This window comes from Prionailurus bengalensis, chromosome C1 (assembly GCF_016509475.1).
Source record: "Prionailurus bengalensis isolate Pbe53 chromosome C1, Fcat_Pben_1.1_paternal_pri, whole genome shotgun sequence".
NCBI lineage: Eukaryota > Metazoa > Chordata > Mammalia > Carnivora > Felidae > Prionailurus > Prionailurus bengalensis.
Window position 1 is genome coordinate 26755074 of NC_057345.1, and position 15989 is coordinate 26771062.

General features: G+C 48.8%; 1 protein-coding gene across 1 annotated transcript in view; it reads right to left on the bottom strand.

The window, feature by feature from the left end:
• DLGAP3 (DLG associated protein 3) overlaps positions 1-15989 on the bottom strand; it is a 62758-nt gene that overhangs the window by 29877 nt on the left and 16892 nt on the right. Inside the window, 5 exon segments of the mRNA XM_043574426.1 lie at positions 3995-4067; positions 4381-4586; positions 8990-9840; positions 9843-10146; positions 11439-11521. Of these exon segments, the coding sequence (XP_043430361.1) occupies positions 3995-4067; positions 4381-4586; positions 8990-9840; positions 9843-10095 (1383 nt within the window). The 5' untranslated portion in view covers positions 10096-10146; positions 11439-11521.

A 15989-nucleotide genomic window follows, 5' to 3' on the forward strand; every position in this document is an offset into this window, starting at 1 on the left:
CCTATCTTATAAGAAACAATGGAAGTTGTTCAGGCTAAAGGGAAGTGATACCTCATGGTAACTCAAATCCACAGGAAGAGATGAAGGGGACCAGAAATGGCAAATATAAAAAACTCTATAGATATGTTTTTCTCATTTTTTCTCCTAACTTCTTTAAAAGGTGCAAAATTTCACAAAGCTATTATTTATAATACCAACATTCCTTTATAATAACTGTTAGTTTATAGCATATACATAAGAAAGGTACATGACAATAACAGCACAAAGAGAGGAGAGAAAAAAGAGACACATTGGAGCAGAATTACCAGAATTAATTTTTTACCAGAATTAATTAGATTTTAATCAGTTATGATACACTTTGTAATTCCTTGAGCAACTCTAATAACTCAAATAATATAGTAAAAGGGAATTAATAACAAAGAAATTAAAATGGTTCACTAAAACATTCATTTAATACAAGAGAAGACAGTAAAGAAAGAACAGAGGAGCAAAAATGACATATGACACAATCCAACCATATCAATAATCACATTAAATGTGAATGAACAAGAAAGCCTCATTCGAAAGGTGGTAATTGTTAGATTGGATTTTTTTTTTTTGAAGCACAAGTAGGTTGAAAGTAAAAGGATGAAAAAAGATGTACCAACAAACAGTAACCATGAAAGAATTTTCCAGATTTGATGAATGACATTAATCTTCAGATTCAGGGAGCACACACACATATCACAGTGAAACTGCAGAACACCAAAATCAAAGAGAAGATCTCAACAGCAATCAGAAAGAAATGAAAAACTATGCACAAAGACAATTAGATTGATTGCAGACTTCCCAACAGCAACAAGAGGAGACAGATGACAAAAGAATACATTCAAAACACTGAGAGAAAATAAATGTTGACCTAAGATTCCATAATAAGCTAATTTATGTTAAAAAACGAGGGCAGACTACATCTTTTGTTTAAGGCAGAGTTTTATACTAACAGACATTCACTGAAAAAATTACTAAAGAAGATTTATTTTTTATTTTTTTAAACGTAATTTATTGTAACTAAAGAATATTTAAAAGGAAGGAATGAAACGTAAGAAGTTATGGGGGGAGGGGTTAAAGATATGAGTCTATATAATCAAGTACTAACAGCATAAAATTTGGGCACCTGGGTGGCTCAGTCGGTTAAGCCTCCAACTTCAGCTCAGGTCATGATTTCACAGTTCAAGAGTTCAAGCCCTGCGTCGGGCTCTGTGCTGACAGCTCCGAGCCTGGAGCCTGCTTCAGATTCTTTGTCTCCCTCTCTCTCTGCCCCTCCTCTGTTCAATCTCTCTCTCTCTCTCTCTCTCTCTCTCTCTCTCTCTCTCTCTCTCAAAAATAAATAAAATGTTAAAAAAAATTTTAATGTGACAATAATAAAGACTAATTTGGAGAGGTAAAAAGAACGCGGAACAAAATACCAGGCAACATGTACAATAAGAAGGGAAGAGGTCATCAAAACTAAAGTATCCTAAGGAAAGAAGAAATTGTCAAATTTAGACCTTGCTAAGTCAAATATGCACATGAAAATTATAAGAGTGACCACAAAGAATGAAAATAGAAAATAGAACTGCCAAATCAGTGTGGGATTTGGTAGTAAGAAAAATGAAGAAGAAAACTAATCCAAAAGAAGGTAGGAAAGGAGTAGAAAAGCATCACTCAAAAGGCAGGAGAAATAGAAGGCACACAATGAAACAGCAGTAATACTATTGTATTGATACAGGTGTATCAGTAACCACAATAAATGTAAATGTACCAAACCCTCAAGCTATTGTCAGTATAGATATAAACTAAATTCCTTAAACTATTTACAAAAGACCTACCTAAAACATAAGGAGACAAAAAGCTGGAGCACACCTCTGGTGTCAGAAGGGTAGCAAGAGGACCACTGTGGCTGCAGTGGGTGACAGGCGGAGGAGCATTAGGAGCGGGATTCGCAGGTAGCAAGGGACAGATCGTGCAGGGCCTTGTAAGTCCTCTGAGTAAGGTGAGGGTTTTGAGTGAACGTAATTCTATTTTGAAATGATCACTCTGGGATGTACTGAGAGAGAATGAAGTGGGGCAGGGGCACGTGCAGGAGACCATTCAGGAGGCAGTGTCAAAGCCCAGACAAAGGTCATGGTGACTTAGGCTGGAGTGGTGGCATCGGAGGTGAGAAGTGCTTTGGTCCTGGATATACTTGAAGATGGGACCAACAAGGTTTGCCGAAAGCTTGGATGGGGCATGTGAGACAGAGAAAGGAGTCAAGACTGACTTCAGGCTTTTAGATCAGAACTCCTAAAAGGATAAAGTTGTCATTACCTGAAACAGAGATGACAGTGGACGGAGGAGTATGTTTGGGGAGGTAGGGGGAATGGGGTAAGGGTACTAGCAGTTTTGTTGTGGATATCTTAAATTTTAAATGTCTACTAAACATCCAAGTGAGATTTCAGTACACAGTTAGACACACATGCCCAGCAATTATAAGAGGATTGGGGCTGGAGATACACATTTGGAAGTCACCAGGCCCTCAATAATATTCAGAGCCAGGGCGCCTGGGTGGCTCAGTTGGTTAAGGATCTGACTTCGGCTCAGGTCAGGATCTCACGGTTCGTGGGTTTAAGCACCGCATCGGGCTCTGTGCTGACAGCTCAGAGCCTGGAGCTTGCTTTGGATTCTGTGTCTCCCTCTCTCTCTGCCCCTCCCCTGCTCGCTCGCTCTCTCTCTCTCTCTCTCTCTTTCAAAAACAAATAAACATTTTTAAATTTTTTAATAAAATAAAGTAATATTCAAAGCCATGAGCCTAAATGAGCTCACTTAAGGAGTGAGTGTAGAGAGAAGTCCAGAAACTAAGCCCTGAAAAAAATCCAGTGTTCAGATCTGGCGAGTTGGAGAGGCACTGGTGGCAAGACCAAGCGTCAGCAGCCAGAGAGAATCTAGGAGAACCTAAAAGGTATGGTGTCCTCAAAGCCAACTGACTGAGGTGTTTCAGGAAGGCGAAAGTCTTCATCTGTGTTAGATGCTGCTGATGGGTCAAGTAAAATGAGAACTGAGCATTGAACTAGTGGGTTGAGCAACATAGGCTAGTCTGATGAGAAACAACAGCTGTGCCAATCAGATTCCCTGATTCAGGAAATGTAACAAAGACCTCAGCAGCAAACAATAGGAGCCAATGTGGACATTCTTCTGCACTGCTTTTTTGCATTGCTCTTTTTCCCTGGCAAACAGTAAAAATAGCTAACCTTTACTGAGTGCTGGCTATGTGCCACGAGCACTATTATGATGCCTATTTTTAAATAGAGAAAGTGGGGCTCAAAAAAGTCAAGTAACTTGCCCCAGGTCACTCGGCTGGTAAGGAGCTGAGCTAGAATTCCAATTCATGCCATACATGTAATTACTAAACTGCACCGCCTCTGCTTAGCTAAGGGGAAAGTCTACACTTAGGGATGGAACTCACATTTATAAAGTACCACTTTGGAGCCAGGTACCTCGTGTTTGCATACATTTTCTCACGGAACTCTCACAAAGCCCCTGAGATAAATATCACTACTACTGTCATTTTAAAGGTGAGAAAACAGAGGCGTTGCCGTGTCTTCCAATGGTTGGAGTGGCGGGGAGAGAACTCAAGCACAGGCCATCTCTCAGACCGCAGCTCTGCCTATCCCTGTACCATCTGCACAATCAAGCCTGCCTTTTGCATGGGGCGAACTGGGAGTAATCAGGCCATGACAGGACTGGAAAACCTCAGAAAACTGATGTTGCCCCTGCAAACTCATCACTTAGAGGCCCCTCGGTGGTTTTGAAGAATGTGACTGAGACCCCCAGGCTGAGTCAGATCCAGGAGTCCCAAGGCCTCCCAGCTCCCCCCAGAACCAGACCTGGGCTCTCTCCATGGGCAGACCTCTGATTTTCAGGCATACGGTGAGTATGGGACTGACCCCACCCCCCTTCCTTCCCACCCTTTCCTTCAGGTGTGCTGGACCATCCCTACCTGTCCGGTGGTGAGGGAACGGCTGTAGCCAGGGATGGAGCTCCGGGGATGGATCCGGGGTGGGACACAGCAGCTGGGAAAGGTCAAAATTCCAGATTCAGAATGGGGGTCTGCTAGAAGGGGGAATAATAGCACTGGGGCCTCTGAGCAGGTTCTATACCTCAGAAACCCCCAGACAGGGATCCTCCCAGGAGACTCCTGGGTGAAGAGACTCTCCTAAAGAGGCACTCAGAGAGGCACTATCTCACCAGGGACCCCCTCTTTCTGTGGGGCAAAGCGAGACTCCCCCAGTCGAATCCTAGGCAGGGAACCCCTCTGGTGCACATCTCCTGCAGGGACCCAGCATCAGCTTCCCACTCTCCGCCCCCAGCCCTCCCTGTCCTTACTTGATCCGGGCCTGGTCCACGCTGGAGGAGCGGCGGGAGGTGAAGCGCCGGGCGACTGCCTTGGGGGACGTCTTGGGGCTGCCTTCTGAGTCTCCACTCTCCTCATCCCCCATGGCTTTGATGTAGCTGCCGCTCCGCATCCTGCGGCAGGGGATCTCCCCATCCTTGCCCCCAGTGGGGTAACCCCCCCAGTCATCTTGCGGCACCTGCAGGGACAGGGGCTTCTGTCTCTCAGACACGTCCCTATGAAATCTAGAAGCCAGAACCCTCTATCCCCATTGCCGGGGCGCTCTGCTAGCTGGAGCAGGCCATGCTCAGGGGCATGCAGAAGCGGAGCCGGAGGTAAGGTTTCAGCTGTCCCCTCCCTTACAGGAGATGCCTCATCATCCTCCATGGACCTTTTACTACTTAATTGAGGGCCACCTATGGAGTCTTGGAGGTGATATGCCAAGTGCCAAGAGGTTGAAGATCGGAGGCCAAAGTGACCTGTGTTGACCCACCCCCCGCAGTGAAGTATCACCTGCCCTCACCTTTCACCCCTCCTGCTCCTTCTTTCTCTTAACCTGCTGACATCCTAAATCCTCCAACTCTCCCTCCTTCCCTCTCTGAGGAGTCACAGAAGGCTCTAAGCAGGGAAGTGCCATCAAATTTGGTTCAGAAAGAGCACTCTGACAATCCAAAGGGGGGATGCACTGTGTAGCGCTGGGAGAAGGGCAGGGGATCGAGTGGCAGGAGGGAGACCAATTAAAAGGCTTATGCTGTTAGCCAGGCAAGAGATGATGAGCCTAAATTAAGACCATGACAATGAGGGGGACGAAGAGATGGAAATGAGGTGTTAAGGAGCATCAGTGAGCCTGATTAGATGTAGGGGGTGAGGGGGTGGTGGCGGGTGCGCTGGGAGGAGTCACAGATGACTGGGAGGCTGCTGGCTGAGGACCTGGGGGATGGTGCTGTCGTTCACTGAGCCACAGAATCCCAGAGAAGCAGGTTTGGGGAAGAGGTGATAGGTCAGGGTTGAGCATCTTAAGTCTGGCAGAGAACTGCTGAGCAGGTGGTTGGATGTTCAGTTCTGGAGTTCACTGGAGAAATCTGGGTTGGAGGCAGACACGTGGGAGTCATGGGCGGCAGCTGAATCCATAGGGGTGAATGAAACAGCCCAGGGGAAAGAAGAAAGAGAGCTGGGGAGGGATTCACTGACATTTAGAAAGGGGACTGCAAAGAAAGGAAGAAAAGCCTATGAAGTCACCTGAGAAGGAGTGGGCAGAGGGGTAGGAGGGAAGTCAGGAGAATGCCATGTCATGGAAACGGGAGACATTTCCAGAATAAAAGGAGTTGATAATGTCAAATGCCACAGTGCATTGAGAGGTTAGTAATTCGGGCTCAGGAGTTAAAATCCATGTTCAAAATCTCACCCCATCACTTGCTAGGCAAACTTGGGCAAAACTGATTACTCTCTCAGTTTCCTCATCTATGAATCAGTAATGACAATTATGCCTACATCCCAGGGTTGGTGGGAAGGATAAATAAGTCAATATGACATGCCCAGCACATAGTAAGTCCTTAGCTATTATTATTATAAGCCTTGAAAAGTGCCTTTCAAGGAGAGCTCTCAAGAGACTACTGGGGACCAATGCCAGAACATTTTAGAGGACAGGGGATGTGGAGGTCAGACTGTAATAAAGGGAGAATGAAAGGAAGTGAAGGTGTAGAACCTATGCTTTAAGAACTTGGGTATGAAGAGAAGACAGTAGACAGAAGGGGGTACGGAGTTGAAGATTTTGTAGGATGAGAGACTTGGGCATATTTTCAGAATAAGAGAAAGAGCCAGTAAAGACAAAGCTAGCCTTTAAATGTAGGATGGAGAAGGGGCAGTCAATTCAGGGATAGAGGGGATCCCGGGGAGATGGGCTCAAACCCTGCTGGAGGGATCAGTCTGGGTGAGTGGTCTTGGCTTTTTCTCTGAGCCAAGAAGGAAGGCAATGGGGGTGGCTGGGGATCTAGACGAATCCATAGGTGGCTGACAGGAAGGTGAGGGAACCTGTGATGGTTGGCCTACACTAGGAAGAATGACGTATAAATAGAGGCGTGGGGGAGAGGGCTGGGGCAGGCAAGGAAGATTTCGAACACCTGTTGTAAGAAACAGGTTGAATGGGGTGAGGATGGAGACTAAGAAGGTCAATATTCAGGGACAGCATAGGGTTCAGGGGAGGGACAGAGACTCTGGGGGTGAGGCTAGGTGAAGGGACAGAGATAAATATGAGAACAGAGACCCAGGGACGGAATGGGTTCCCAGGATGGAAGTAACCCACCAGGAGGAGCAGGGCTCAGTGAAGATGTTGGAACTCAATCAGAAGAGGGTAACACAGGGAGGAACATAAAGGAACAAGGGCTCTGAGGACAAAGAGGGGTTCAAAAGAGGGTTGAGGGAGAGGTGAGGTCCAGTGGGAGAAATAGGGTCTCAACAAAAGGGTTAAGGATCCAACAAAGACACCTGGTCTGATGGGGCCAGCTTCCCTTGCTTTTGTGCAAGGTCCCTGCAATCTGTTAGTTCTCCCCCAGACAGGCTCTGACTTTGCAATCCTCAGATGTCTTAGAACCCCAGGCCCCAAGGAATCATTCCTGTCCCTGCACTCTACAGAGAGGAGCCACAAGCAAGCAGAGAGACACAGGCCAGCAGATGGGATAGCCACTCTCTGCCACACTGCAGGGCTCCCACTCCACAGCCACTGCAGCTCCTCGCTCCTCTGCAGGACACTGTGAGGTGCATGTTAAAAAGGAAGCCCCCAGAGAGGTCAGGGCAGCCCTGGAGAAGCAGCAGGAGGCAGCGGAGTGGCAGTGAAGCTCCAGGGACAGCCAGGGCTCAGTTATAGCAGAAGAAGGGCTGGTGTTCCCTCCTTGGCCCTTTCTGCTGGACCCTTCAAATCCCAACGTAGAAGACCTCTCTACCCAGGAAAGGGGCAATTCAAGGACAACCCAGAAGTCCTGAGTCCGAGAAGTTTCTAACCTTCCCTACTGTCTGCCCCCCCCCCCTTCTTGCTTTCCCTTGAGCTCTTGTAAGTTCTCCACCCAGAAGAGCCCTAACGTGTGAAGAACTTACCAGCAAGGCCAGGGACACCCAAAAGACACATGCAAGGTCAATTCTCTGTACCTTTGAACAAGCTGTAGCCTCTTCCTGGAAGACCCTTAATCCTCTTCTGCATTCAACCAACTCCAGCTCCACCAGGATTCAGCTCAGGGGCCATCCTCCCCCGAAGCTGCTCTGAGCAGTCCCCTGGCCACCACCACCCCAGGTGGGTGAGGTGCCCCCTCTGTGCCCCCACAGTGCCTCGGGCTCTGTGCTATCACAGCCTCATCACTCTATTCTACCTGCTTCCTTGTCAATCCCACCTCAACCCTGTGGGCTCCTCACAAGCAGCTTCTGTGTCTTCGTCTTTATATCCACAGCACCCAGGAAAGCTCACTGAATGAATGACTGTGGATTAAACACGTGGAATGTGGGTTTGGGGGATAACTCTAAGTCTGCTGGACTTCCAGACCTTGTAATGACTTTTCCTCCTAAACCCATGGGAGGCCTCAAGAAAGTAAGTCCAGGGTGGGGTGGGGTGGGAGGGTTGGCTGGCTGGCTCAGTAGGAAAAACATGTGACTCTTGATCTCGGGGTCATGAGTTCGAGCCCCATGTTGGGCATAGAGATTATAAAATAAATGAAACTTAAAAAAAAAAAAAAAAAAAGCAAGCCAGGGGTATGAGGGGTATGGGAGAGGGTCCTGAGGCAGAGAAAAGGAAGGTTGAGAGAGAAGATGGTGAGAAGAACCCGATCCCACCTCAGTGAGAAGATGGAGAGGGGACAGTGTGGGATGGATAAGGGCTCCATAAGGAGGAGTCAGAACTCCTCGGCTCACCTGCAGAGACCACACAAGTGGTGAGACAGGATGGAGACAGCATGCCAACTATCACGGGCACAATCCACTCCCTAGAAGCCCTGCCCTGGTGTTGTATCTGGGCCTCAGACTTCAGTGTGTCCCCAGCCTAGGAAAACCCACAGGACAGGCTCCCAAGGCTCTTCCACAGCCTTGTGGTGTCCTACTGCAGGCACCCCAGAATGACAAACCCCAGCACAGGCACATTCTGGAAATAACTGACCTTCATATTCAAACAGTATCTGGACCACCCAGATCTGAGCAGAAAAGAGGTCTGGAGAAGGCCTGGGGGCAGGAGAACTGCTTTCCAACTGCTGACCTCTAATCTCAAGGGAAGCGACTGCCAGGGAGTACCACACTGTCCTGTCCACTGCCTACCCTCAACCTCATTCTGCCTCCGAGCTCATGAGACAGAGGCCAGCACAGCTTGTCCAAACAGCAGGTCGAAGGGAGGTCTTCCTGGCAGTGACATATAATGTCAGAATAGAAGGGCCTCTTCGTTGTACAAATGGGGAAACCGAGATCCCAAAAGGGGCTCGAGGTGACACAGTGAGGCCAGGCAGAACCTCCCTGCCTCCAGGCCTCCATCATGGGGACAACTGACTCCCATCCAACCCCTTTGATAGCTCCCCAGGTGACAACCTCAATGAGGACTGAGGACCCTGTTCCCCACCCCCACCAAAGCCTCACCTGCAGATAGTGATAAGTCCTGGCTTTGGCCTTGGCCTCCGGACCCAGGAGTCCCTTGCCTGGCCCAGCCCCTGGGTATCCATCCCGGCCCTGGCTGACCATCATGGTGTGCCAGGCACTTCGCTTGACCGATTGTCCATCCAGTGACATGGACATGCCAGTGCAGGCGAGACAGCGGCCTTCCGACCCGCCCGAGCGCCCCTTGAAGCTCAAGTCCCGGTAGGACCCATCTGGAGCCTCCAGGCAGAAGGGACCACCAGGCTCCCCAGGGGGCCGCCCACCCGCTAGGAAGCCGCTATCGCTGTCCAAGTTGTCATCAGAGCTCCACCAGCCAGCGGCCTTGGACTGGTGCCGCCCGTCCCCCTTGCGGTCCTTGCTCTTGCTCCTCTTGCCGTGCCGGGACTGGTGGTGGTGGTGGTGGTGGTGGTGATGGTGGTGGTGGGAGGTGTGGGGGCCTCCAGAGCCCGGGCCGGGGTAGCTGTCTCCTCCAGAGCCACCTCTTCCCTCAGCCTTGGGCCCATTATAGTCCCGCTTCCCTGGGGCCTCCAAAGAGTGGGACTTGGCGAAGAGCTTCTGCACAGAGTGAACCAGGTGCCGGATGCGGCTGGGGCTCTCGCTGCGGGCCTCCGGGGCAGTGCCAGACGCTGGCCCTGACCCGGGCCCGGCCCCTGCTGGACCTCGCTGGTATGGGAGTGTGTGGAAGCCATCTTGTTGAACTGGCAACTGCTTTTCAAACTGGTCCAGGAGTGTAGAAGGCAGGCGGGGGGCACCCTTGCCCTGAGGGTGGCCCACACAGTCTTCACAAGTGTCGAAGGGGCCCTGGCCGGGGTACATCCTGGGGAAGGTGCTGCTCCCCCCCCAACCCCGGCCCCCCCTGGCCCTCCCTCAGGGCCTACTGATGGCCCTTCACTCAGGCTCAGGGGCCCTTCAGGAGAAAGGTGTCCCAGGCCAGCTCTCGGGGCACAGAAGCGGGGCTCGGTGGAGAAGGCCTCCCCGGAGCCCAGCAGGTACGGGGCCCTGGCAGCTGGGCCCACGTCCATATGCTGCTGGTCGGCAAAGCGGGCTGGGCGGGGATGGCTACCGCGGTCGCCATGGTAACCCCTCATGGCCTCAGCAAGGGTTCTTCATAGTGTTGGGGGCCAGGCCCCAGGAACCTCCTGGGAAAATAAAGAGAAAAAGGATTTGGAATGAACAACAGGCCACTTCACCTAAAACTATCTACTATTAGGTATTCCAGTATCCCTTTAGGTAATGCATATCAATTTATTGTAATTAATTGTACTATCTTTCCACAAATGAGCTTCAAATTCCTTAAAACAGTCATACTAGACAAAGACACAAGGGCACAAAATAATGCCATCATTCGCCAAATGCTGCAAATTTGATAAATACTTATTCACAAGATAAAATACCCTCAGCCAAATGAGTTTCTAAAAATCCTTAGGGTACCCAAAATAAAAGGATACCCAAACAGACTATATATATATATATATATATATATATATATATATATATATATATGAAACCAGTCATTAGGTGAACTAGCTTTCAACAAACTGGCTGTAGGCAAATTGATCCAGAGCCACACCTCTGCCCCAGCCCTACCCACACCCACTGCTTCGAGGAGCCAGCCTCAGGGTCATGGCCTCCAGCAGCAGCAACCAAAGAGAACGCTGGACCTGCATCTACATACCCACCCCCTCCCCTTCTTTCCACACCCTGTTCCTTCCATCTGGCTGCAGGCTCATTCTCCTCCCTCCCACACCCCCCCACCCACCCACTCCAGGGCTGAGACAGGAAGGAATAACCTAAGATGACTGCCTCTTCTTCTTCTGGGTTCCAAGTGTTCCCCAGTGAAATTTCCCCTTTTGCCTTTCACTCCCATTGGCCACCCCCATTCCACTGTAGGGGAGTCACACAGGGAGGAGAAACCATAAAGAGGAAGAATGTTGGTTGTACAAGGCAGCATCTAAATCCTAAACTGGGATTGGAACTCAGGAGTTCCTCCTCCCAGGAACAGTAGGCTGGAAGGGCAGGGAGGTGGTGGAGAGAAAGCGTTGGAACCAGTGCCCCTGGCCCCCATCCCAGGCTTGCCAAGGCTACAGGACAGAGAGGTCAGCTCTCAGCAAGAACTGCCTCCAATCAGGACTCCAGAGCTGCCAGGACAGGAGCTACAGCAGGAGGGGGTGTCAGCAGGAGGGACAGGGACTGAGGAGCTGGCAGACGGCGCCCTCCCTCATCCTAGACCAGGCTCCTGGGCCATCTGCTGACTAGGAGGGGATGACAGCCTCAAAGACTCCAGACAGCAGCACCTCCAAGACCCATCCTCCATTCCTCCCCACCACCACCTCTCCATATCCACTGTTTCAGGTTGCATCCAGAATAACTCAAGTCATTCTGATTTCAGAACCTCAATCTACTCCTCATCTCCCAGGCTCCTACAACTCACCATCCGGGGTTTCCCATCCTTGGTGTCAGGATCCCCACCACCAAACAGAATTCTAACTTCAGAAGGCTCAGGACCACTGGCTCCTGACGGAAAAGAAGAGTAGTGAGCAAAGGAAGAAAGAGATTCTCCCAGAGTCCTCAGAGGACCAGCCTCTGGCCTTGACAGTTTCCCTTCCCAACCGCCCCAAACCAGGACTGATTAGATCCCCCATGATGCAGAGCCTTTGGACCCCCGGGAAATGAAGTTGGCTTCATTATGCAAATACATGCAAATGAGCTTACAGGTTGGACTACCTCCAACTGCAGGTGTCTGTGTGATCTGTCCATGGTGCTGAGCCACTGCTTTTTTTTTTTTTCTTCCTCCATTGCCCTCAAATATAACTCCATTCCACAAATATTTGTTGAGCAGCTACCATAAGTAAGACTCTAAGTAAGAAGTGTGTAGAGGTGATTTAAGTGTGGTCTCTGTCATTGAGAGGCTTATAGTCTAACAAGGGACCAATCCCACATGACAGGGTTATTTTAGGTCGCTATATTTTTGCACAAGCTGTACCCTCCTCCTAGAATCTCCTTCCATCTACTCCCTTCAACCCTTTCTCTTGGCTAACACTTATCCAGATGAAGCTTCATCGTCCCTTAAAGACTTTCTGTACTCTTATTCTGGGTTATATCTCTCTATTGGGCTTTCATAACATCCTGGGTTCCCCCATGAAAGAAACATAATACTGCATTGAAACTGTCTGTTTCAGTTTCTGTCCTCTCAACTAGAAAGTGGTCTTTTGCAGTGTAGGAACCATATCTATTTATCTCTGAATCTCCAACACCTCACTCAGGGCTTTGTCCAGAGCAGGTGCTTAATAAATTGTTCACCAAGTAGATGAATAAATGACTGGACTAGAAAGGGGTAGCAAAACATTATGCTAGTTCAGATGAAGACAGGAACAGATTTAATAGAGGGAGAGTGAGGAGGCTTCCCAGAGAATGATGTGTTTGGGATGGAGAACAAGATGGCTGTGTGTTCTGAAGACAAAGTGGTGGGGGAGAGAGAATTCCCAGAGGAAGAAACAGGAGGCACAAAGGCAGAAGAGGTGGGCAAATAAGGAATTCTTAGGGGTGGGCTGTGGGAGTTCCAGCAGACATTTAGGGTTTGGCAAATACTGGGATGAGGTGGGAGAGAGAGAGAGAGAGAGTCAGGAAGGAAGACAACTCTGAAGTTTGCAGCAGCCGTGACTGGAAGACTAATGATGCCATTATTAGACACAGGGATGTCAGGAAGAAGAGCTAGCTTTGCAGGCATGATTAATAGTAGTGGAAGAGACACAGTCAGACATCAGGAAGAACTTCCTGACCCTGAGGAATGTGAGACAATGGAGACAATGGTGGAGTCTCCTGGAAATCTTCCACAGAGGAGAGGGTGAGACATGCCCAGCCCCTGGCCCACCCTGTGGCCTGGACTGGAGAAGCTGTTGGTTACCTTTCCTGGAGAGAACCTGGGGTGACCTCACAGATATCAACTGCTTGGCTCTAGATAACAATTCTTCTCCACTGCCCTTCTCTGGGGAAGCAGAAGTGACTTCAGACCAAGAGGCCTCACAAGCAATTGTTGGAAAAGCTCTTGGAAGCATCTCTTTGCTTTGGAAAGAAATTTTGATAGCCTGGTCCTTCATCCACATCATGATCCCCCTCCTCTTGCCCAGGCAGGACCCACGTTTGAGACTCACAGCACAAAAGTGAGTCAGACCATCTCATTTGCTTTGTTTGTGGTCACATCAAGGAGTGTCATGCTGAGCTTACCAAGGGTAGATGTTCCCAGTCTCCCCCTACTCCTTGGCCCCGCCTCACACAGGTGCTGCTGTGAAGCCTCTGAACCTCCATCAAGATTATCAAACTTCAGTCCCTTTAGCATCAGTCCATGTTCTCCCAGCTCTAAGTCTCAGGGGAGATGGGCTTCTCTTCAGACAAACTACCCATGTCCTATAGGGTAGCACTGGGTAGTGGAAAAAGTACAAGCTCTGAGACCAGAAGGTGTGTGACACTAGACAAGTGACCAGATGATGCCCACTCATCTATCTCCCAGGATCTTAATATCAAATGATAAAATGTATATGAAACCATTTTATGAACTCTAAAAGATTACACAATGTAATCCCTCATGTGAATGCTTTATTCTGAATTTGCAAAATCCCCAATATCCAAATACTAAACTATGATCAAATGCAAACTGCTGGGGGAAGGAGATACCCAATTTATGGATTTCCTAAAGAAAAGACATCATTGATGTAGATTGGATTATACAGGCTTCCTCTTATATGGTATGCTTTACCATCACATTCTCCTGCTGCCACCTTATATACTAATCCATAGAGAGGCAAAACAAGCAAGGAGGGGACTAATAATTCCATCTATCACCAAGACCTACGGATTTTGCTTCCTAAAAATAGATCTGCCCACTATTTCCACATCCACCAACAATGGTTGGCTGCCTAGCTAAAACTCACTCTCAACCTCCCTTCCCCCTTCCCAGCACCTGTAACTAGAGGCTACAGGATTCACTTTTGGCTAATGATACATACATAAAACTCGATGGTTTCTGGAAAATATTCTGCCTTTGTGATAAAAGGAGTGGAGCTTGCTAGTACCATCCTTCCTCCCTTTCTTCTAGGCTTGAATACAACCATGAAGCCTGGAGCTAAGGCAGGCTGTCTTGCCACCATGAGAGAAAGGCCTAGAGAATCCCAGAAATGCTAGTCCTGGAGTCATTGAGCCATGGAACCAACATAAGCCGTCTGCCTTCCTCTGGGCCTAAATGTGGTAAGAAATAAACTCTTCTTTATTTAAACCATCGTTGGCCAGGTTTTCTGTATTTGTAAGTAGAAAGCACCACTAACCAATCCACCTAACTCAGAACACCATCTCCTGCCTCAGCATCTGAAAAATCTCCTAACTGGTCTCCCTGCTTCCTTTCCTACCCAGCTTCCAATCCAAATGGTCACTTGGAAACAGAAATCTGATACTGTCACTTTTCTGCTTAAACCTCTTTATTGGCTTATTGATGTTCTTAAGATAAAACACCATAACCTGTCCAACAAGGCCTGCAGGGTCCGGCCCTTCCTACGTTTCCAACACCCTCTCACAACATGCTCCCCCTTGCTTTCTCTGCTCCAACCAGGCCACTCTTTTTGCAATCCCATGATCCCATCAGGGACCTGTTCCCCCTGTCCAGAAAGCTTTTCCCGCCCACCTCTGCCTTGTTAACTCCTACACACCCTTCAGATCTCAGCCCCGTTGTTGCTTCCTCGGGGCAGCTTTCTCTGGCCTCCCCGACTAGGTCAGATCTCCCTGCTGTTTGCTCTCAAGGCATTAGGCACCTGTATAGCTCTTATATCATTACCATTTTCAATGTGTGTGATTTGGAGATTGTCTGTCTCTCCCACTACACTGTAAGCTCCATGTGAGTGTAGGAATTTCATCCATCTTATTCACCCCCGCCCCCAGAATGATGCTTGGCATATGGCAGGTGTTTGTTGAGTGAATGTGAGCATTTCATTTATGACATCTTATTTAATTTCCACAATTATTCCAAGGGATCGGTACTATCCCCCGCACTTCCATTTCACAGAAAAAGAAACTGAGGCTGGGAGAGGCTAACTGATCTGTCCTGGGTCACAGAGTTGGTGGTAAAACCCAAAGTCAAACTCAGTGTTGCCTCACCCCAACACCTTAGCTTTCCTCCCACCTGTGCTGTCAGCCCAGAGAAGACACCCTTATTAAAAGACATTCTGAAGTAAACACAGTAATGAAAGTGAATTTGTCAAAAGAAGAAGAAAACAAACAAACAAAAACCTCACACGTACTCACACACTCCAGAGCAAACCAGAGTGTGGTATATGGTTTAGCCTTTTCCCCAAAGGTGAGTACTGAGTTTGTTCCAAGTCCAAGGTCAGATAAGTACAGAGTAAAGGAAGCTCCCTGAAGCCCTATGACAATTCTAGGTGCTGGTGGTATGTTCCCCATCTTACTGCATGAAGTCACCTCTCTACTATCCCAGGACACAGAGAGTTGCTCAGGTGATGAACCTCTGGGCCCAGGGAAACAGCCACTTTTGCAATTGCCTGTGCTAGCTCGGGAAGTGGAGAGTGGAGGAGTCTGGGAGGGTGCCGTGTATGACAAATTCTCTGATGCAGCTCGAATCTATCTGGGAATGGAAGAACTGGCACACATGCCGTCACCAAGAAATTACCCAATTTAGCACCAACTACACAATCCAGCAATTAGTTTCTTAAACCGGAACTTGCTGCGGGCCGCCAGGCTGGCGGGGTTGTTGTTACAAATCTCACTGGGAAACCAGCTGTGTAATTCGCCAGGAGGTTGTCACTGCCCCAAGCAATTACCTTCCAGAAAAAGAATGGAAAATGGAGGAAGGAAAAGGGCTGCAGAGGAAAGAGTCAGAGTGTTTTCTTTTTCTTTCCCCCAGGGCCCTGCCCAGCCAAATCAGTTGCTTTTCATTTTCTGAGACCCAGGCAACTCACAAACTCCCTGGATCAAAGCAGTT